Genomic DNA, 21,122 nt, shown 5'->3' on the forward strand with positions numbered 1-21,122 from the left:
TCAGTCTCTAACCCTCTGGGATTGGTCGGGACTGTATTTTAGTATTTTTAAAACCCCTCAAGCAATGACTCATGGGATGTCATATTAAGAACTACTTTTTCAAAATGGGGTATGTGTGCTTATGTAAATCCTGGATGTTGACAGGCCGGGTTGGCTGGAAAAAATAGCCCTTAAAAGAGGGCTTTCTTCAAATCTAAAGTACGCCCACTTTCAGACAAATGAGTAGGAAGTCTTTAGGGACGAGGTGTCAATAATAGCTGTGCATTTTAATCAAAGGGTTGTGTTTCCTTCTGCAGTTTTCCCGTTCCGGAGTGTTAGACCCCGCTCATCATTCTCCACATTGAGATATTGTTACCCTCATTCGGAAGATGAGTTTTCAAAGTGCCTAAATAATTGTCTGGAATTTCTACATAAACCTCTGGGGTTTGCCTTTGATCCATGATCATTAATATCATTAATAGGCCCTCTAAAAACGCATGTGCATCTCAAGCTAGCTTTTGGCAGAGCAACGAGAGAATGAATGCTTTTAAAATATTTTGGCTCAGAAAGCGCATGTGAAATAACCCTGTGGGAAAATCAGGAGACTTTCTCATCCTGCAAAGGATTACCTAGGATGAGATACTGACCTTGTATTTTAAGTTCAGTTACATTTCTTAAAACCCCCGTTCATTACCCAGCCTGATTTATATTAGAGGGCGAAGTAGCTGTGAGAGGCTTCTAGGATGATGTACAGTTTGCGTTTGTTGTTTTCTGCAGTTCCCAGAAGACGTGTGTGTGTGTGTGTGTGTGTGTGTGTGTGTGTGTGTGTGTTTTCTTTAAAGAAAAAACAGCTTCTGCAGGAGATTTACTACAGCTTTTCTCTCAGAAAGTAGCTGGAGACTTCTTTTCCTGGGGCTCTAAGGCGATCAAGCCCCAGAAGGCTAGTGTGTCAGGGTGAGCAGAGCGCTGACCTCCACGGGGGAGAGGTCACCTCAGCACAGAAGACTCAAAAGGGAGGAAGAGAAAGCAACTCCGCAGCAGGGATTTGACTTGCTGTAGGGCAGAAGAGCTTCTCTAAAGGGGTCCCCAGTCTCCCACGCCCTTTTGCCTGCTCTTCTGTTCCTGCTCGGCACCATGCTCAGCACACTCACCACGCCACACAGACACAAGCACACACAGCCCGCCCTCTTGCTAAATGTCTCACACCGTTTCTCCACCTGCCCCCAAGCAGTGTGCAGATTGGCAGCCCCTTCTCCAGAGGAGGCAGGTGATGGGTGGGCTGGAAATTTTGCTAGGCTTAGTGACTCCAAAGACCTGTTGAGTTCCTCCTCCACATGCCTGTCTGGTGAGAACATGGACTTTCTCCCCCAAACCCTCTGTGGGTGCCTGGGAGGGCTCAGACCAGCTCATCCGTTCTTGTCAGAGGAAGGCTGAGTTGGTAAATCGGACTTGGGCCGGGCGCTTGGTCCATATCCCAGAAGGAGGAGCCTGGAAAAAACCTCCAAGGATGCCAGAAGCTTGTGAAACAGCAGCATGGCTTTATTTACGTACTCCCCCTTAAAATGCTCCCCTGGTAAGCTATTCTGCTTAATGGGAGATACCCAAGAAACACAGGGAAAAGCTTTCTCCAGTGGCTCATCAGTGAGAATGGTCATCAGAAGGGATTTCTGGGACCAGGGACTCTGTGCAAAGGAGTAGGGGGCTGAGGCGTGTATCTGCTGTTATAAATTCTGTTGTGAAGCTAAGAATCTCTAGTTGGAAAGGACTCAAAGCATGCTCCATCCATCTTGGGACTTTCCGCAACAAATCGGCATGCTTTCTCTTGAAGATGACATTTCTTATCAAATCCAATGTTCTCTCAAACCTCGGATGTACATGAAGTGGGCTCTTGTTTTGTATGTTTGTTAGGTCTAATGCCAGATCCCTGTAATATTTTAGGCATGCCCACTGGATTTGTAAGAACCCCTAGCTGCTCTGCTAGCAGCTGAGCATGTCTGCCTAAGCCAGCTGCCCAGCACATGAAAGCCAGACAGGGGAGGAAGGAGAAAGTTTGACATTTAGTCTGTTCTCAGTCCAGGCAGGGAAAGGCCACTATGCAATGTGACAGCCATGGAGTGAACATAATTGCTGGGAAAAGCTCTGTAGGGGAGGAGCCATTACAAAAAGAGTATTTCTGAAATTCCCAGTCTGCTGAAAACCTCTTAAAAGTGGTCAAACATCAGGTCCTTTCATCGCAATAAGAAACTGATCCAATGCCATGTCTGAGGTCCTCCAAAACCAGGCACCTCAGCTGGGCACTGATTTTAGAGGGGAGGAAGGAGAAGAGAGAGCTGTGTAGTCAAAGGCTGTATAGTCAGCAATGTTGTCCATGCAGACTGTTGTGTGGAATTTAACAGGGTCCCAACTTGGCTTTCTTGTGTTCGCTTGTTTTTGTTTCCTACAGTCCTGTAGTTAGTTCATTCTCATCTTGAGTGGGCTTTTCTTTCTGCTACATTGGTAGCAGGCACTGAATTGATCAAGGAAAAAGCCAACCATTTGTGTAATCACCACCCAACAGAGCTTCTGAATGTGAACACAGCCTGGTTCGATCCCCCTTGCAAGAGGGCTGTAGCTTTCCATTGCTGTATAACAAATTGCCATGGATTTACTGCTTTGACAACACATAAATCAATTACTTCATCATTTCTGACACCTTTTACTTGGATCCTCTGCTCAGTGTAACACTGAAATTGGGATATTTGTCGCATTTTATCCCCATCTGAAGACGCAGCCAGGCAAAAGTCCATCTCTGACCTTCCCTGCATTATAACCTTCTTCCTTGCAGCAGCAGGTGAAGGGTGCCCATTATCCAGCTGGCTATGCCAGGGATCTTCTAGAAGCCTTTCTGAGCCCCTCCCCACCTTATTAATGGAGAGACCGCCACTGTGTTGAAATATCTCACACGCTGAGTCCACTGACTTCTCCTTTGGTGACCAGAGACATTTTTCTTCTAAAAACGAAAACCATCACTGTGGTCTGTGACTATGTGGTGTCCTTGAAAATTTCCATCTTTATGTCCACCCAAGTGAGACAGTACATTTATGACCAACCATCACTACTGTACAGTATTTGTTCAACAACAAGGGGCCAGGGATCCTTGGAGGCCATCACTAACTCTGCAGCTTGTAGCTCTTCTTTGATACGTGTTCATCTAACTGAATACCTTCATCCTTTAACGGGCTCTTATCACATGGCAGCTAAAAACTAATAGCAGCCTATTTTCTTTTTCCTATAATGATTTCAGTATTGCATGACAAAGAATTCTGGAAATATCCAAGTTGGTCCAAACCCAGAGCACAAAAACAAGGCCCTAGTGGGAGAAAAATTACAAAACCCAAAATGTGGATGGACGAGCTCTTACTGGAATCCAGGAAGTCTGGCCCAAGAGCACTTGCCTTTGAGCATACAGTCTGGCCTGCGCACCAAGAGCGTGAAAGTAACAGTCAAATGTCGAGCCAGGCCACTGTGGAAGCAGAAGCGCTGGAGTAAATATCTTAGAACCTCTCTGGTAACTGAACTACAGCCAGCGTTGTCCAAATGAGAACACACAGGAAGCAGGAGATGGTTGGGTGCGGATGGAGAAAGGAGGGCGTGATGAGACCTGACCCTCTCCTGTCTCACCCCTTCCAGCTCCCTTCTCCTTACCCCAGAGGCATGTTGCCTTAGTTTTATTCAAACCTGTAGGCCATCCACATTTGCCCTTTGAGTTTTCTAAAATACACTTCCAGCACCACAAAGCCATAGCTAACCCATTGGGAGGATTCGAATGTTCTAACTTGAACTTGAGTAGTTTTCAGAGTTTATCCAAATCATTCCTTCATCGGTACCCGGTGCAGAGGGATGGTCTGACCACACTGACATCACAAACAGGGACAGAGGGGTAAAAGATGACTCAAGGGGGAGATTCTAATTCTTCAGCCTGAGTGGGGGAAAGCAGGGAGTGAGAAGCATTTTAGTGAGGGAAAGCAGAGCTGCGGTGGAGATGTGCCTGTCGCAGCCAGCTGTGGCAACCAGTGGCCCACTGAACATAGCTACCTTTGGCTCGTTCATTCAATCTGGATTTTAGTAATTTTAAATGGTCAGATGGCTTTTCTACTATAATACAGAAGGAAGGAGCCTTCCCAACAAGGCAGGCATGCTTAGGGAACATGGGATGAGCGGTAATTGTGTAGCGGCTACTACCAGGCCACCCCAATCGGACGGACGGTTGCATCGGGGAGGCAGGCAGACCCAGCAGTGACACCAGTTTTAAAAATGCCTATCAAGTTCTATGTATACACATGCATGCATATGAGTGTGTATGTATGTACATGTAACTGAACTGCGTGTGCACACAAGCGAGGGAAGGGTGAAATCTGTGGAGACCTGCCTGTTTCCTCTCAGTACCCCTTTCCTGCAATTCATTTTCTAATTCTATGAAGCAGAACCTAAAGAGGAAGTCCGAAACTTCCCAAGAACAAAGCAACAGCCCAAAGGGCTGGGACTTCATCTACGATTCAAAAAACACCTACGGTTCCCTAACTCGGAGATGCCACCATCAAGGTAAATGTAGTTAGGGTACGTCACAGCAGATTCTCCCTGGAGCCTCCATGAGCTTTTATTTATTTTCTGTTTAGCGCCCATCACAGTGCTTCATGGAGATCTCAGCCAAGGCTGGATCCTGGCATAAATCTGGTTAAGTTCCCAGAAGAAGCACAACACCAAGCAGTCCAGGAAGGAGGGGGCTCCAAATTCTAGCTCTGGCTGTTGCTGTCTGAACAACCCCCAAACCTCTGGAGGCCTCAGTTTGCCCCTCTGGGATCCTTTGATGAGGAGGATCATGGCTTATACTGGCGACTCTGTCGTAGAGGTTTTTCAACTGCACATGTCTCTGGGAGGATGAAGCAAAGAAGTTACCCCCCACCCCCTACCCCGTGCGCCTTATGCTAATCACAGAGGGGGCAATGCCTGAGTAGTCATTAGAAGAGCAGCTGCAAACCTGGGCCTCCCCTGGAATCACCAGGAGCCACACACATCCTACCAGGACAACACGATTTTAAAGTTGCAACTTCCATGTTGCTGGTACCTGTTTCTGCTCTGTGGATAAAGAATTCAACCTTTCGCACTCTAGTGTGGGTATTTTCAGAGGGATGGGCTGGGGAGGCTACGGGCAGACTTTCTTTCATTCAGCCTTCTTACTGGATTTAAGAGCCTTTACTCTAAGATAATTTCCCTGACTTGCATATCACAGGTTAATACTGGACCCGTGCATAATGATACATAATTTGAGACTTGTAAAAGCTGCTTTGGACTTGAAAGAAACACACTCTCTGCCAGAAAGGTTGTACCTGGCATGCAAGAGCAAGTAGTGCTGGTAGAGACTGTGTGTCCAAAGCAAGGGAGCCACACCCTTTGACACGGTCTCAGAGGATGCCATGCAGGTGCTGGGTCCCTTGTTAGGTTGCCTTACCAGGCAACCACACAGCCACAGTCCTGCGAGCACCCACCCCCAACCTTGCTTGCCCACATCACGACCACTGGAAAAAAAAATTGCTCACCAAGAAAAAATTCAGTACTTTTAGCACACCCAGAAACACTGCATAAAGTTGAGGTGATGCAACAAGATTGTCCTAATGACTTCTAAACTTTGTTTTTAAGGCTTCTGGGACAAGAACCTCAAAGACCTGCCTCCAGGGGCCTCATTCTACCTTGGATAACCAAGCCATTTGTTGGCATTGTTAGAGACTGACATAGTCTGAGCCAGGATGTTTAGCTGCTTGTGCAGTAGGGGAAAAAAATGTTAAGAAAAATAATTGTTGTTTTTGCAAACTATCTATTTAAAAACTGAACCTCAGGAAGCAGATTTGTGTTCCAATGCTTGGATGAATCAGAGCTTACAAAGTATAAATACACATTAGCAGGAGAAGGCTTCCCATAACCCATGTGCTTATGTCTTCCCAGCCCGGGAACCTCTGAACTCCTGTTTCTCATTCCCAGTGGAGGAGGCAAGAAAGCAACCCACAGTCAAAACGGAAGTGGTGGAGCTGCATTCAGCTGAAGTTCAAACCCCGATGGGCCTCTAGGACAGTTTTTTTGTTGTTTCTTTAAAAGCAGCTGATATTTAGCAGCTTACTTTGTTCACTTTGAGGCAAGCAGGTATAACATTTAAAAAGGTGGGGACCGTACATCTGCTTTCCTTGGCTCCTTTCTACCAAAGAAATATTACTAAAGAAGTTAACTTTGACTCACTGACCCCTCAGATCAGCTAATAAAGATGAATCACATAGCCCACAGCTTGCTTAAGGGGCAGTGTAATCGTTTTACTTAAAAATGATGTCAGGTGGTAATTTAGCAACAAACTGGCTTCCAGGCTATTTAATGCCATTTAACAAGGAGGGAAAACATTGTAATTAATGAAGAGCATATACTTTAGTACTTCAGTGGAGCTGTTCTCAAACTTTACTGTGTGCAAGCAAAAGGGGGAAGGGACAGAGGAAAGCCTGTTGAAATTGTAGACTCTGAGGTCCTACTTGGGTGAGTTCTGATCCTATGGGGTCTTGGGCTGGGCCCGGCTTCTGCAGTGAAGAAAGTGAGAGGCATGCAGACTCACTTGCATTTAGTTAAGTGTTCCTCCTCCGCAGCTGTCTAGAATCTAGGGACAACGTCTCAGGTAAAACCATCAGCCTGAGGGTAATTCCCTTCTGGCATCTCATGGTGTATTCTAACTTTCGGGTTCTAGCCCGAAATGTTTCCCTCCCAAAGCTTCTTGCAGGAGGGCTGAGAACATCTCCAGGAGGACTGAAGCCGAGTCCTCTTTTCTCCTCCCTGACCCCAGCATAACCGGGCCTCCTTCGCTTCCTTCTCTCTCCACAATCCTGGCTCTGAGCCGTGCCCACAGGAGTCTGACCTATGCCCTCCCTCTACTCAGTGTCGGGACCAAAGGCTCGTCAAGACAACACCCATGAATCTCAAGATCACTTCCCTCCTGGAATGAAGAACTGCAGAAGCTCATTAATTTTTTTTTTCTTGGCACAGAACTACTTGGCAGCTATCCAAGGAATTCTAGAGTCCTGCAGAATCCAAGTTTACAAACCACCAGAACAAGGTATTACTTCAGAATGCTATTTGAATCTGGTGCTGCTTAACAGGATTGTCTCCTGGCTTTTAGGGTCCCTACTTCTCCTCCTCTGACCCCACCTTGCAGAAACCAGCTGTCTACCCGCAGAGATTAATGACAAAGTATGGCTCCACCAAGGTAAGATGTCATGGGCATCTAAACTCATCACTATCTGGGTCCTTCTGAAGCACCTCAACGAGGTACCCAAACAAAACACGGCTGGGCACTCTTAGGGCTGTTAGAGACATTGAATCCTTTGATGGTTTCTGTTCATGCCCAGGGATTCGGGGACACTTAAAGCCCTTAAATGAGTTGCCCACCTGAGAATAATCCCTAGACTGGTTAAAAGAGAGAAAAAAAAAAACTTCCTGGAGACAAAACAGAGCATGCCTCTTCAACATTGGTTGACCCCGTTTGTGTTTGACCATTAAGTTCAAAGGGCCATGAACAACTCCAAATGCCGAGTGCGAGGGAGCATTCTGAGAAAGGTAAGCTTTGGCCTCCTATCCAGAAGCAGGGAATTCCTAGTGACTCCGCATAGCTCCTGGAATGTGTCCATGAGCTTTCCCAACTTATCCCTAGCCGAAGAGGAACCAGAGGCCAGCCGCCTGAATCCCGCAGTGTGGGAAAAAGACAAGGCCCCTGGAGCCACCGGGGGCCACAGTTCTTGCCCTTTGCAGATTATAGAGGGCAGTTGGATCTTGTAAGCTCTCAGGAAGTCAGATACCCAGCACCCATGGTCTGCATGGTGAGGCAGCCCAACACTCATTCTCTGGGTCAAGGTGGTCACTAGACGGGCCCTAACATCAGACTAGCCACTGTGTGGCAAAGAAAACCTCCAGGGATAGGATAGGCCTACACGTCAAGCCATAGGCTGTGGTCTGTAATGACAGCAAGGTGACACTAGCCATCCAATCCAAACAGCTAGGAGGGAAATGAGAGAGCACTAAGTCTCCCCCTTCACCCTGACACCAATCCCAAGCTGCTGAAAACCCTGTCGGTGCTGCCAGCCCAGTGGGCATTCCCTGTGCGTGCTCCCAAACAATTCACCTCCACACTGCGAGCCATTAATCCAGTGGTATTTATTCAAGCAGTATCCACACTTGTCAGATAACAAGGGAATCGGGGGCCCCCACAGCTCCCGCCCTCACAGCAGCCCCAAGACTTCTTGAGAACCCAGATAAACTTTGCTGTTTGAAAGGCTTTAAAAGTGCATCGCCCTGGCCCCTTTTCAGATGCTCCATCCAACTGAACGACCAGCACCAAACGGTGGGATGGAAAAGCCAGCAAGAACTACAGAAGCTCAGAAGAGGCCACACTGTTCCATGTTTTCATACAAAAAAATTTAATAAATATTACTTTTTTTCAAAATTTATTGCCAGGAACAACACATCAAAGATGCATTTTTATGTTCATATAACACTAATAGGACAATACAAAGTATCTTCCCGCTCTCAACGGTGAACCAAGATTACTCTGTTTCATAAGCCTTTTTGATCTTGAACTTGGTAATAGCACTTTGATTTCCTCACTTAAGGCAGGCAGTGTACTCTATGGCAAATCTAAACAGTGATCTAACTGGACATTTTATGGTTCAAGTATTCATCTAGCTTATTAGAATACTCCCTAAATGCAGTAGACAACAACAACAACCAAATCAAAGCGACAAGTGGTTCAGCATTACATACGAATGGTGAAAAAGAAATCAGAATTTACAAAGGAAGACCGGTGTGCTTCCAACGTCACACAATTCATCTGATTGTTTTTAATGGGATTCAACCACTCACATTCTGGCTAGAGTAAGTCATAGCTCAGTTTGTTCCCTTAAACTGCTCCGGAGCAGATCGACTGCCTGTCGCTTTTCAAGTCTAAAGCAGGAAAAAAAAAAAAAGGAAAAAAAAAAGGACCTGTTCTAGACTAATTCTCAATCTGCCTCAGTCATCCTTAAAATGCCTTAAAGCAATGCAATAAAGAAAGGGATGGAACACCTGACGTCAGAAAAAAAAAATTCCATTAGTACTCCCAGGTGAAGAAGCCTATCTTATCCTTGCAAGAGAAACTATTTCCAAACACCTTAATTCTGGCTTACAGGCAACATGGAATGAGAAAAGTTCACCAGAAAAAAACTCATATGCTTACAACGCTATCCAAAACCTTCAGTTCTAAACACATTACGTATAAATAAAAAGGAATGATGTTTTAAGGCTCTTGATTATTAAGTTAATAAATCAAATATACACAGTGATTAATAAAAAAAAGAATTATTTACATAGCTATACAAAAATTCTACTTTTGACACATTTTTCCTCTTTAAATTCTTCATTTTTACCAGCAACTGCTGACATCAAAGGCCCCCCCTCCCCCAACAACAAAAATACAATAAAAAAAATAAATAATAAAGTCATTTGTGATAGTTGCTGTGGTTCTGAGCTGCAAAAGGCACTTTCAAATACAGAACTACTTGTACGTCATCATAAAACCAATATACAAAAACAACTCAAGAGTCAATAAATATAAATAAAACTATGATCCTAAGGCTGCCTCACCATTAGGACCGCTGGCACAAGTGGAAGCTCCTGGCCCAGGGCTGGGCAGCTCCCGGGAGCCCCGACGTGTCGGCCGCAGGGAATGTACACCCAGGCACATTCACTAGATTTTGCATAGCTGTGAGCGCTGCGCTCGACGGCCCAGCCAACCACAGAAAACTACCGGTGCCAGTGGAAGCCAGCTTGTCGAAACTTAAATTAACACAGGGTTCTAAGTCAACAGCCTCAGACTGGAATACGACAACAGTTTAGAGAAAACTACAAGCCCCAGGGTGTCCTCAGACTCTACATACGGTGGCAGCCCCACTGTCTGCTATACGATGTACTCCATCCGGTTCAAGCTCTGGGCACTTTCCAAGTCTCTGTTGTCCTGTTTGTTTGTCCAGTTCGGGTGTTTTGTCGGTGTGCCGCTGGGGGCCTTATCCTCTCTGTCTACCAACGTGTACACGGGCTGTTTGGCAAACCTGACTTTCTGCTGGTGTTTATCCATGTCGTCCTCCTCCACTTCGGAGTTGTGTGTCCTTATCTTTGACATTTTGGAGTTCTTGTTCTCATAATCCTTAATGGGGACTGTGTTGGCTCCGTGTTTCTCAATGGGGTTTTTGATCTGGTTCAGCTGCTCCCGCACATTGTTGGTGGTGTTGTCCTCGGAGGCAGAATGAGTGTGGCTGCTGGGCTTCCGCCGCTTCCGAACACACCAGTAAAAGGCCGTCACCAAGCAACAGACCCAAGCCACTGTTAAGACAGAGCTCAGCAGAGGAACCAGGAAATCTGAAAGATAGGCCAAAGACCAATTAATTGAACTCTCAGTCCAGGAACAGAATACCAGTGGTGGTTCTCCTGTATTCAGTCCCTAAGAGGGGCGCTGTGGGGCAAGTCTCTTTTCACAGCTGCTGCTATAGTTTGTCACTTCGCAGCTTGGTAAGCTCTGGCTGAGAACTGGCCCCTTAAGATACTTGTCTCCAGAGGCACCAGCTAGATAGAGGAGTACTCCTCTCCCAACTCCACATGACAGGGATTGTTTCTGGTCCCAGGGAGTCTGGCTACTTTGGTGGCAGAGGATCAGGGCTGATTTCAGAATTAACAGAAACTCAAATGCAAGCGTGAACAGCGCAAATTCCCCAGAGTTGGAAGAATGGTGGTGCTCCGGAGCATCAAAGGGTTAAATTTGAATATTCTGACAGGCCATCCAGCCATTCCCCCAGTGAGTGCCTCTCAGCGCTCAGGACAAGCTATGCTAGGCTAAAAATGCCAAAGCTGCCTTTGTACAGCATCAGGGCAGGTACCACTCTGCCCCAGGGCTGTGCAGTGGATTTAGATCACACCTCTTCTTCATGGGAGCTTGCCAACAAGATAGTGCACACAGCATGCGAGTGGGCTAGAAGGGTCAGGTCATCAGCCAAGACCAATATAGGTTTTGTGACCTCGGACAAGTAGATTGATCTGAGTTCTCTCAGTAGAGGGGCTTCTAAGATGCAAGAGGTGGTGTCAGATCACTCCCAGCTGACGGCTTTCCTGGATGGTGTGGTCACATCAACTTCACAGCCACCAGGAAAGGATGTACTCCAAATGGGCACCCACCTGTTCTGTTTTTCATAGGTCGCCTCTGAACTCTGACTTCGGCAACAGCAGCAAAAAAGGAGCTGTTTCCTTCACGTTTACTAACGAGTTCTATTATTTTATCAGTAATTTCCTTGATAGGGTTCCCATCATCCCGGATGTCTTCCGCAGACTAGAAAAAAAATGAATTAACAGATGGTAGTCATCATTCGAAATGAGACAACAGCAAGGCTACCTAATGCTTTCAATGCAATTGCTGTTTGATATTGCCCAACTTAACTCCCTTGTAATCATATAGTTAGTAGTGAAATGGTCTTATACTCACAATGGCCACATGTATTTCATTGTTTGCTGATAGGGAAGGCTCACAGGCTATGTAGATCGAATATTCAGCAGAAACATTCTTTAGAATATTCAGATTCCTCAATTCACTGCAAATGTGCTCGGTGGTAAGACCCTACAATGATTAAAAACAAACATTAAGACACATGTAAACAATGGAAGAAAAAAAAAGGTTCCCGGTCTCATCAACTGCTAGATTCAATCTTCACTTTGTTCTAAGAGACAACTTTTGGCTACAGAGAAGTAGATGACCCCCCTCATTTGCCATACTACATTGGAACAAGCAGACACACTCCCATTTCTCATTAAAGAAGTTACGTACTGGAGACATCATCTCTTTGTTGAAAGTGAAAGTGATGTTTGCACAATTATCCTGGTAATAGGAGTCGGACGTGCACTTGGTCTTCACTGGCTGGAGACTGGAGGATCGACACTCGCCCACACCAGTGCAGGGGTGCACGAAGCACTGGTCATCGAGGACCGGAATGCAGCTCTGCCCACTGGGGCATTCACTGTGCCCTTTGTGAAGCCGGCAAGGTCTAGGGCCACACCAGACCTGTGGAGGAGAAAACAGGAGCTGGTGGCTTAGCAGGAATAGCCACCCGTGATTAACGCTGGGGAAGTGCGGCAAACTTTCATCGCCCTACCTTGGAGCAGGCGACCCGGCCATTCAGGCACTGGCAGGTGTTACAGTCATCATCCCATTTGGCCCCGTCAAGTATCACTCTCCCCATGGTGATGCAAGATCTCCCTGAAACTGAGGGGTGGAGACACTTAAATAGGAGTTTCCTTTGCCACCGACTGGAGCAGGGTTCTGAATTGTTTACCCCCTCCCTGTTAAGACATAGTTACGCTCAGGTCCTTTGCCACGTGGCGACAGCTCCTCCTACAATGTCAGGCATGTGCACTGGCCACCCCAACTGACTGCTTGCTTTGGGATATGACCTGAGAGATCCTCTAACGGAGCCTTCACAGTTGAGCTAGCCCCCGATGTGCCTGCCATCTGTTATAAAAAGTACATGCCTCAAAGACAGCTGATGATCAGCCAGCCAGAACTGGACCTGGAATCGTTACTCTGCTCACCCATCACGCTACATGCCATGAAAATAGATACTACAAGCCACTGGATTTTAAGGATTTAAGGAATTTTGTAACGCAGTGATTTGGGGGCAACAGAAATCAATAGCTACCCTTCTACTTTTCCCTTCCTCCCTATGGTAAACAGTCAAATGGTGGCTGCAATGTCCACTCCACTTAGAAGATGCACAGGTAGCCAGACACCGGCACACCTACCTTCATGGCATTTGGCACCACTATGTCCTGGAGGGCAGATGCACTGGTAGCCGTTGATCTCATCCACACAGGTGGCCCCGAAGGCACAAGGTGAAGACTGGCATTCATTGATGTCTAGGAGAATTAGGTTCAAGTTTAGGCTTTAATATCGACAAGGATTCAAATCCTTAAGTACAAGCTCAGTGAATTTCCAAGCTTGTTGTATACAACAAACATATCACTAATAATTCATGAAGCCTCTATTAGCCGCTGGCACCCAAAGGCCATCACTGTCCTGACATCTAAAGCCAAGAACCTTGGGAGGGGCAGCATTTCCCTTAGGTTCTCTCTCCTCTGACAGTACACTTTACAGCAAGGTTGACAATCACTCCCTGAAAATGGGTCAGAGTGAAAAGTTTAACTCCATTAGACCATAATGTCTGTCCCAGTGACTGGAGTCTGACAGCACCCTGTAGCTAGGCGCAGAAAATGGGTAAGAGCAAGTAAGTATAGCCCAATACAATAAAATTTCACTTATAGAAACAAGTGGGACTCATGTGGCCCCCAGACCATCCTTTGCCTGCCTTAAAAGGCAAAGCAGATACAGCTTATCCATCTAGTGCTGAAGTCCAGCCCATCTCAGTAAGATGCAACTGCCACTATAATTTCAAAGAATTTGGGGAACAGAACAAGAGAAACAAAGTATTCTGCACTTCTGTGTGTGTGCACGGGGAGGGGGGGAGCGGTTAAAGTAGAAAAAAACCCAGAATTCAGTTTTTCTTCCACTTTTTGATTCTAATCATTTCTCTGGGGCCTAGTCAAACCCACTACAGAAAAGTCTATAGAAGCCAGAAACCCAGCTGCCTGCGTGGACAATGGCTTGGCCATAGTTTCATGCTAATCACGAGGGAAGTAACCACTTTCCTCAGGGCCCCCGCATAGCTTAGCTGTCAAATTCTATGGCTGGCACGCTCTCTGAGAACAAGGAACGCTGTGCCACCCAGAGAATGACCAGGGAGGATATCAGCCAGGGGCATTTAAATCCATGTTGGAGGAAGGAGATTAATTGGAACTGTGCTCTTAATTGTCCTTAAAGATGAAAGATTTGAGTGCCGAAGTGGATGAACAAGCAGAGCCATGGGAAAATGAGATACGGTGGTACTTACTTATCCTGCAGTCGGGCCCAGCAAAACCCGGGGCACATTCACACCGATACCAGTTGTCTCCATCTACACAGGTCCCGCTGTTGTAACTAAGACATCAAAGGTGACCTTAGTTACCAACATCCAGGTCTACAACCCTCCCATCACATGAAGCCCTGCCTGCCCGAACATCAGCTCTCACACCCCAGGCCATATCTGCTGCTGACTAAGGAGCTTAAAAATACTGATGCCTGGGTACCACCCCCTGAGAATCTAATTTCCTAGGTCTCTGTTTGCAGCCCAGGCACTGGGACTTTTAAAAGCTCCCCAGGTAATTCGCGTGTGCAGCCCAAGGTTGAGAATCATTGCTCTAAATGAAGACACAGCCTGGATAATTAAAGTGTGGCCCACAGAGCAGCAGGCCAGCGTCACCTGGGAGCTTGTTAGAAACACACAGCCCCACCACAGACCTCCTGAATCAGAACCTCCCTTTTCACCTCCATCCCTGGAGATTCCCATGCACCTTACAGCCAAGTACCAGCTTAAAAGGTTGCCACACTTACCAAGGATGAGGGCTGCAGTCATTGGTATCTGCAAAGGAAAAAAAAAAAAAAGACTTAACTTTGGGGGTCTTTGTACAAACACCACCCAAAGGATACAATCACACTTAAGTCAGATATGTTGAAAACCTATTCTAAATTGGAAGCAGGCCTGGACCATACTGGGTTTCACTTGCCGTGGGACACATGTACACAGGAAGAGGCCCTGGTAGGGAAAGGGGGCAGGGGCGGGGGTGGGAATGGAAGGAGGCAGGCTGCTGGTCAGACCGGAGCTGGGAACAGAGAAACCATCTGTCCCCACTTATCTCACGGGTGACTTTCTCATGGCCAGGTCAGGGCTGTATCCCATCAAAATCATTAGTAAGGACCCAGGTGACACAGAAGCAGGCATCAAACAGCAGTGGCTCTGGTTTCAATTCCAAGTCCCCATGAGTGTCGAGGATAGCCTACAGTGGTCCAGGAAGAATTCAAGGGAGGCCACTCACTCTGAGTACAAATAGGCCCCTCCCAGCCTTCTTTGCAGACACAGGTGAAGGAGTCGCCGTTGACCACACAGGTGCCTCCATTGTGACAGGGGCTTGGCAGGCAGCTACTGTTCCTGGCTATAAAACAAAAAGAAGGTTAAGGCCACCCTTGTTGAGGATCCCAGGTGGTCTGAGGGGGCGAGAACCAGACCCACAAAAATGATCACTGAGTCCCAAGAGCCTAGTGGCAAAGAAGGACAGATGACAGCCATGCCCATAGCAGATCCCACCTAAGGCGGAAGGTTACCTATGTTGCAGGTTGTTCCTTCCCAGCCACCAGGGCACATGCACTTAAATGCATCCCCTTCATCAGAGCAGGTACCACCATTGTTGCACGTGGCCTCGTCACACTGGCTGTCACCTGAAGAAAGACGACCTCGGGTCATGAGGGTCTCTGCCAGAGATCTTCCCTCCCACAAAAGACAGTTGGGAGGACCCTGGCAGCAACACTCACGTGAATGGCACGTCTTGCCTTTCCATCCATTTTTGCAGTCACAGTAAAAGTCATTGACCAGGTCTCGGCACGTACCCCCATTGTGGCAGGGGTTCTGGCTGCAGTCATTTATGTCTAGAACCAAAGAGACACACAGCTGCAGGCGATCCCAAGTGCATTCGTGATAACAAGGGTACCTTTCCTACAGTGATATCCAACCCTGGCTTTCTATACCGCCTCCGGGAACAGGTGGGTTGTCCTGGGGCTTCGATATAATCACCCTTTTCGAGAAGCTCCAAGCCAGGAAGAATGAATACAAGTTAGGATACAATCTTCTGGAATGCCAATGGCAATTACAGTCCAGATGGACAAAAATTACAATCAAATCAGAGAGGTTCCTCCCAGGCCCGTATTCTAACTACCAATCTATTTCCATCATTCCCCAACAGTCGCTCCTCCCCGCTGACACCCAGCAGCCTTAATAAATGCCAAGGTGATACATGAGATGAGGTCATCACAGTCACCAGGAATGGCAGTCTCAGGAAGACCACAGCAAAGAAGGGCTTCCATCCCTCCCACCCCCATCCCTCACCCTGGAGCCATCTGTCCCCCAAAGCAGCCCCAGACTCACTGGTCTCACAGTAGGCCCCCTCCCAGCCGTCGCTGCAGATACACTTGTAGGAGTTAACGCCATCTATGCAAGTGCCGCCGTTTTTACAGGGGTTGCTCTCGCAGTCGTTAATATCTGTGAAAGGGAAATGCGAGGGAGAGTGAGGAGCCAAAGGGCACAGCGTGAGGTCACCAAGCACTCACTATCTAATGACCTCCATAGCTGCCTCCAGAGAATGCACCTGGAACCACCACCACCCTTTCTAGGCAGACACTTCTGGAGGGGGCCTCCCTTTTTAAGAGCCTCATCCATTGGCTAATTTGGTAGGCCCGGGCAAGAAACTTCTACAGAAAAGCAGGACCACCCAAATAAGAGTCCAAGACATTACAAAGTCATCTTAGGGAGCTCAAGAGGCTGTTGGTGGTTTAACCAAAGGACTACTACCTCCACATGGGGCCTAAATAAACCTTTCCTAGTCTCCTCCACCTTCATTTCTGACTAAAGCAATTCAAACACAAGTGCTCCCCAAGCTGGGTACCCACGGGGCTCCCGATTCCCGGTGGACTCTTACTTTCATGGCAGTAGGTGCCGGTGAAGCCTTTGTTACAGTCGCAGGTGAATTTGCCTCCCGACTGGCTCTTGCACTTCCCATGGGGACCACAGACGTTAGAAGAGATATACCGCACCCCCTCAGGCGTGTCGTTGGAGGCCATGGCCACAGTGCAGCTGTCAATCACTGAAGACAGGCTTGGGATCAGTCTGCAGCCACACTCCCACAGACAGCATTTCTAAGCAGAGAACTTAGCCCATGCCTGCCTGGTTGGAGAGGGCCACCCTCGGTCTAATGAGTTAACAAGACATCCAGAGGAGCTTGGGGACCAAAACCCAACAATGTTCCTATGACAGGTAAAATTAGGACTTCCGGGCAGACAGAATATTTTTTAAAGTTACTTTTAATGGCACCTTAACATCTGATTTGTTAAATGTTGTCAAAGAAGGAAGAACACCTTTATACTTTTTCCTCTATCTTTCTTTTCCTTTTTTCTTCCTTTTTTAAATTCTTATATATTTATTTATTTGTTTATTTATTTGGTTTTTCGAGGCACAGTTCCTCTGTATAGCTCTGGCTGTCCTCAAACACCTGCTTCTGCCTCCTTTTAGTGCTGGGACTAAAAGCCACTGCCTGGCTCGCCTTCTCTATCGGAAGCAAAGCTAAAGTACAAACCTATACAAGTTTAAAGCTATACTGCCCAATGTAGTAGCCATAGGCCAGTGCGCTTATTTTTAAATGAAACACACACACACACACAAGTGTCAAGCAGTCAAGCCCTAGGGACATGCTAAATGCCATGGCTACTGTAACTTCCGCTACAGAGCACCACTCACAGGGCTTCTCAGATCAATTCTTTTTGTCACAAACTCGGCCACCTCTGAACTGGAAAGATAAATGAATTTCACACTCTCTCCCTTGGGCTACTCATATACGTGGCTCTCCCAACTGGCAGCCTGACAGATTAGCTCCATATGTTCTCCGTTCCCCTAAGTGACCAGATAAAGTCGTTCCCATCTGCAAGCCTTCCTCCTCGTCGTCATTTACCACTTAAAAGGGGAGGCGGCGGGAGATGCTCTAGAGAAAGACAGGTCCCTCCCAGGGAAGGGGGGGAGATACCTTCACAGGGGGTTGTGCGACAGTGGTCTTTCAGGTGTGAGCAGTTCTTGCCCTCATAGTCCTCAGGGCACTTGCAGAAATAGTCACTGGCACGGTTGTAGCACTGGGCACCGTTCTGGCAAGGGTTGGGCTCGCAATAATCAATGTCCAGCTGTCAAGGGGCCGAGGAAGAAGGAAAGGATCAAAGCAAAACAAAGGTGTCACCATCGCTTCTCTAGGCGGTAGACACCTGACCCCTCCCCAACCACTTCTACAAGGAGACGCCCTGTACAGGACATACCCATAGAACCCATACACCCATAGAACCACATCCCAGGAAATCACTAAATCACAGGGCAGAGGGACAGAGCAGAAATGCGGCTATGGAATGAAACTCAAAGTCAAGCAGACCGGCCACAGCAATCAAGAAGAAACTCATTCATCAACACCCGCTTCTACCAGCATTTGTCTAAAGGAAATTCCCTAGTCAGCTGGGCGCTAGTAGATGCCAGAGGCCTAAGCACTAGAGTAGGGGAGGGGGCAAGAAGGAAGGGGGAGGGGCAAGGAGGAAGGGGGAGGGGGCCAGGGCGGGTGGCAGAGCAAAGGTTTCAATGTTAAAGCTTGGTGATCTGAAGGGTTTGCCTCGGCTCACCTGACAGAGGTTTCCAGAGAAACCAGTGGGGCACAGACACTGGAATCTGTTGATTTCATTCTGACAGTGACCCCCATTCAAGCAGGGGTTGCTAGCACACTCATCGATGTCTCTTTCACAGTGATCGCCTGCATAGCCAGGTGGACAGATACAGCGATAACCATTAACCAAGTCCTGGAAAAGGAGAAGGGGCGGGGGAGAAACACATGCAGATGTTTCTATGTGTTCACAGACACAGAACGTCAGTGGTCACCCGCTGACGTGGCCACATGTCAAGCTTGCATGGACCTGCACTTCTGAATACATGACTTTAAATGGCCCTCGGGAGGCTAGGGTTGTTGAGGGACTCGACTTGTCACCTACATTTCTTTTATTTATTTATTAAAGATTTCTGTCTCTTCCCCGCCACCGCCTCCCATTTCCCTCCCCCTCTCCCAATCAAGTCCCCCTCCCTCGTCAGCCCAAAGAACAATCAGGGTTCCCTGCCCTGTGGGAAGTCCAAGGACCACCCACCTCCATCCAGGTCTAGTAAGGTGAGCATCCACATTTCTAACCCCATGGGAACAAGACTCTCTTAGTATCACATAAATCTTAAGACTGTTTCCACTTAAGCAATGGTCTACATACCCGACAAGAGGCGTCATTCTGACACTGGCCAAGGCAGTCATTGATATCTGCAAAAGACAAACGAGTCATTGCGTTAAAGAGGCCCACGACATTCAACAAGGCTTACCTGAAAAGTACAGACCTGATAAAAGTTTCAATCAGATTTCCCCGGGCTTCCGGTTGAGATAAAGTTATTACACTGGGTGGGGGGCCCTCCCTAATCCTCCAGGACAAGGGAGTGAAACCTCACCTCATTGTTTCAATCACCTTATCAGAATATGCCCAATTTTAGCAGCTAACAAGCCCGATAAATTGTATGTTTTCCTTGCTGTGCTAGCCTGGCCACTCCCTCTCCAAAAACATTCCCCTTCCAGCTATAATATAAGGTTTTCCTTCTATTCAGCCAGAGAGGGCCTAAACAGCTCCTACAAAGCAGTGGGCTCTATCCCTAGCACCACAAAGCAAGAGAAAGAAGTTTCAGAACTGCAGCAGGGGAGTGATAGCTAAGAGACACCATCACCCAAATTTCACAGAAACAACAACCACCACCACCACCCAGACCAAGTCACTCACTTATGTCACAATTCTGACCCATCCAGCCAGGAAGGCAATCGCAGTAGTAGCTGGCGATCAGATTCTTACAGGACCTGGCATTTACACAAGGTTTGGCCTCGCATTCATTTGCATCTGAAAAGAAGCAAGGATGAGCACTGACAAATGGGGGGTTTGTCCCCCCCTCCCACCCCCCTCGTCCCCTTAAAAAGCATCACCATAGAGTCGGTGTGAAATACGAGACATTTTAACAAGCTGGCTAAATAAGCAATAGTAGGTGTCCTCTATCTGGAGCGTCCGAGCCCTCTCGCTAGCCTTTATCCAATAAGGGACGCTAATTGATAACTTTCCTTTGGGCTGCCAGCTAACAATCAGCCCCCAACAGAATGACAGAAAGTCACCAGGCAGCTCTCTGCAAAACCCAGGGCAGCCCAGTTGCTGGGATTTAAATGTGGTGCAAAGAATGCAGACAGCTCATTCCTCATGAGGTCATCCCGGTTTGGAACCCAGCTGCACACTCCTTGGACAGGCGATTGACATGGTCCAAGGAATCCCAGGACTTTCCCACAGGACCTAAAAGTGCTAGGCCATTTGCATGTAAGTTATTTCTCCCAAGGCCCATTAGACCCTGATAATAAATTACTTAGTATGATGGAGCGTGCACGCGCGCGTGCATACACACACACACACACACACACACACACACATACACACGCACGGCTTGGCCACACGCTCATCTTTCCTCACAGCTCTAATGAGCAGAGCCAACCTTGGCAGAGAACTTATGGTCACAAGTTTTCTTACCTAACTGACATGTCTTGCCAGTCCACTGGGGCGGGCACACACACTTGAATCCATTCACCAGATCCTGGCAGGTGCCCCCATGGGAACAGTTATTTGGAGAACAGTCATCAATGTCTGTCCAATGAGAACAAGAGAGGCCCAGCAGTTTAATTTCATTTGACCCACTTGGCAATTAGATAATGCAGCGGCACCCTCCAGAAGAGGAGCCCTCACCTAAGAACGGGACGCCTGCTACAATACGCGGCCAAGGAGAGCCGCAAGTAAGGGAGGTGACGAAAAGGCCCAAGCCTTGATTTTAGCTTTAAATCCCCTACTGCCCTAGTTCAGTTAATCCGTCTCTAAGCAGCGAGACGGAGAATAGGTAGCTGGAGACATACAGAGCATCAACTCAGTGGTGACAAGGGACATTCTCATCTGTGCTTAATCTTCACTTTTAAAAACACCTTTTCCTTCATGGGTCAGAGATGGAAAAGAGGAGGCACAGAAAAGTCATTTTCTTATACATGGAAAACATCCCTATGATTGGCTTACAAGTTTTCCCAAAAGTCACATGCACCGAGGCTGCAAAAGCCCCTGCCAGAGATGTCATTCATTTATAACGTGTGCCACACTCGATTTACAAATTGTCTCACCAAGACTGCATGGCAACCCTCGCAAACGGGAACTGCTTGCTACTGCCCTGGTTAAAGGCGGCTCAGGGAAGGTTGAAACGACCGCTGGGGTCCCAGAAGTCACTGCAAGGGCAGAGGTACCTACC

At 47.5% G+C, this 21,122-nt stretch overlaps 1 protein-coding gene across 1 annotated transcript in view; it reads right to left on the bottom strand.

Moving 5' to 3' along the window:
- Positions 1-8,440: 8,440 nt before the first annotated feature.
- Positions 8,441-21,122, bottom strand: part of Jag1 (jagged canonical Notch ligand 1) — a 34,373-nt gene continuing 21,691 nt past the window's right edge. Inside the window, exons 9-26 of the mRNA XM_075962307.1 lie at positions 20,366-20,479; positions 19,583-19,696; positions 19,031-19,077; positions 18,404-18,577; positions 17,773-17,923; positions 16,675-16,839; positions 16,125-16,238; positions 15,515-15,628; positions 15,308-15,421; positions 15,022-15,138; positions 14,540-14,567; positions 14,001-14,086; positions 12,856-12,969; positions 12,210-12,319; positions 11,885-12,118; positions 11,546-11,677; positions 11,242-11,392; positions 8,441-10,431 (exon numbers count right to left, since the gene is read on the bottom strand). Of these exons, the coding sequence (XP_075818422.1) occupies positions 9,974-10,431; positions 11,242-11,392; positions 11,546-11,677; positions 11,885-12,118; positions 12,210-12,319; positions 12,856-12,969; positions 14,001-14,086; positions 14,540-14,567; positions 15,022-15,138; positions 15,308-15,421; positions 15,515-15,628; positions 16,125-16,238; positions 16,675-16,839; positions 17,773-17,923; positions 18,404-18,577; positions 19,031-19,077; positions 19,583-19,696; positions 20,366-20,479 (2,537 nt within the window). The 3' untranslated portion in view covers positions 8,441-9,973. The remainder of the gene's footprint in view (positions 10,432-11,241; positions 11,393-11,545; positions 11,678-11,884; positions 12,119-12,209; positions 12,320-12,855; positions 12,970-14,000; positions 14,087-14,539; positions 14,568-15,021; positions 15,139-15,307; positions 15,422-15,514; positions 15,629-16,124; positions 16,239-16,674; positions 16,840-17,772; positions 17,924-18,403; positions 18,578-19,030; positions 19,078-19,582; positions 19,697-20,365; positions 20,480-21,122) is intronic.

The sequence above is a fragment of the Microtus pennsylvanicus genome, chromosome 2, assembly GCF_037038515.1.
Source record: "Microtus pennsylvanicus isolate mMicPen1 chromosome 2, mMicPen1.hap1, whole genome shotgun sequence".
Lineage (NCBI taxonomy): Eukaryota > Metazoa > Chordata > Mammalia > Rodentia > Cricetidae > Microtus > Microtus pennsylvanicus.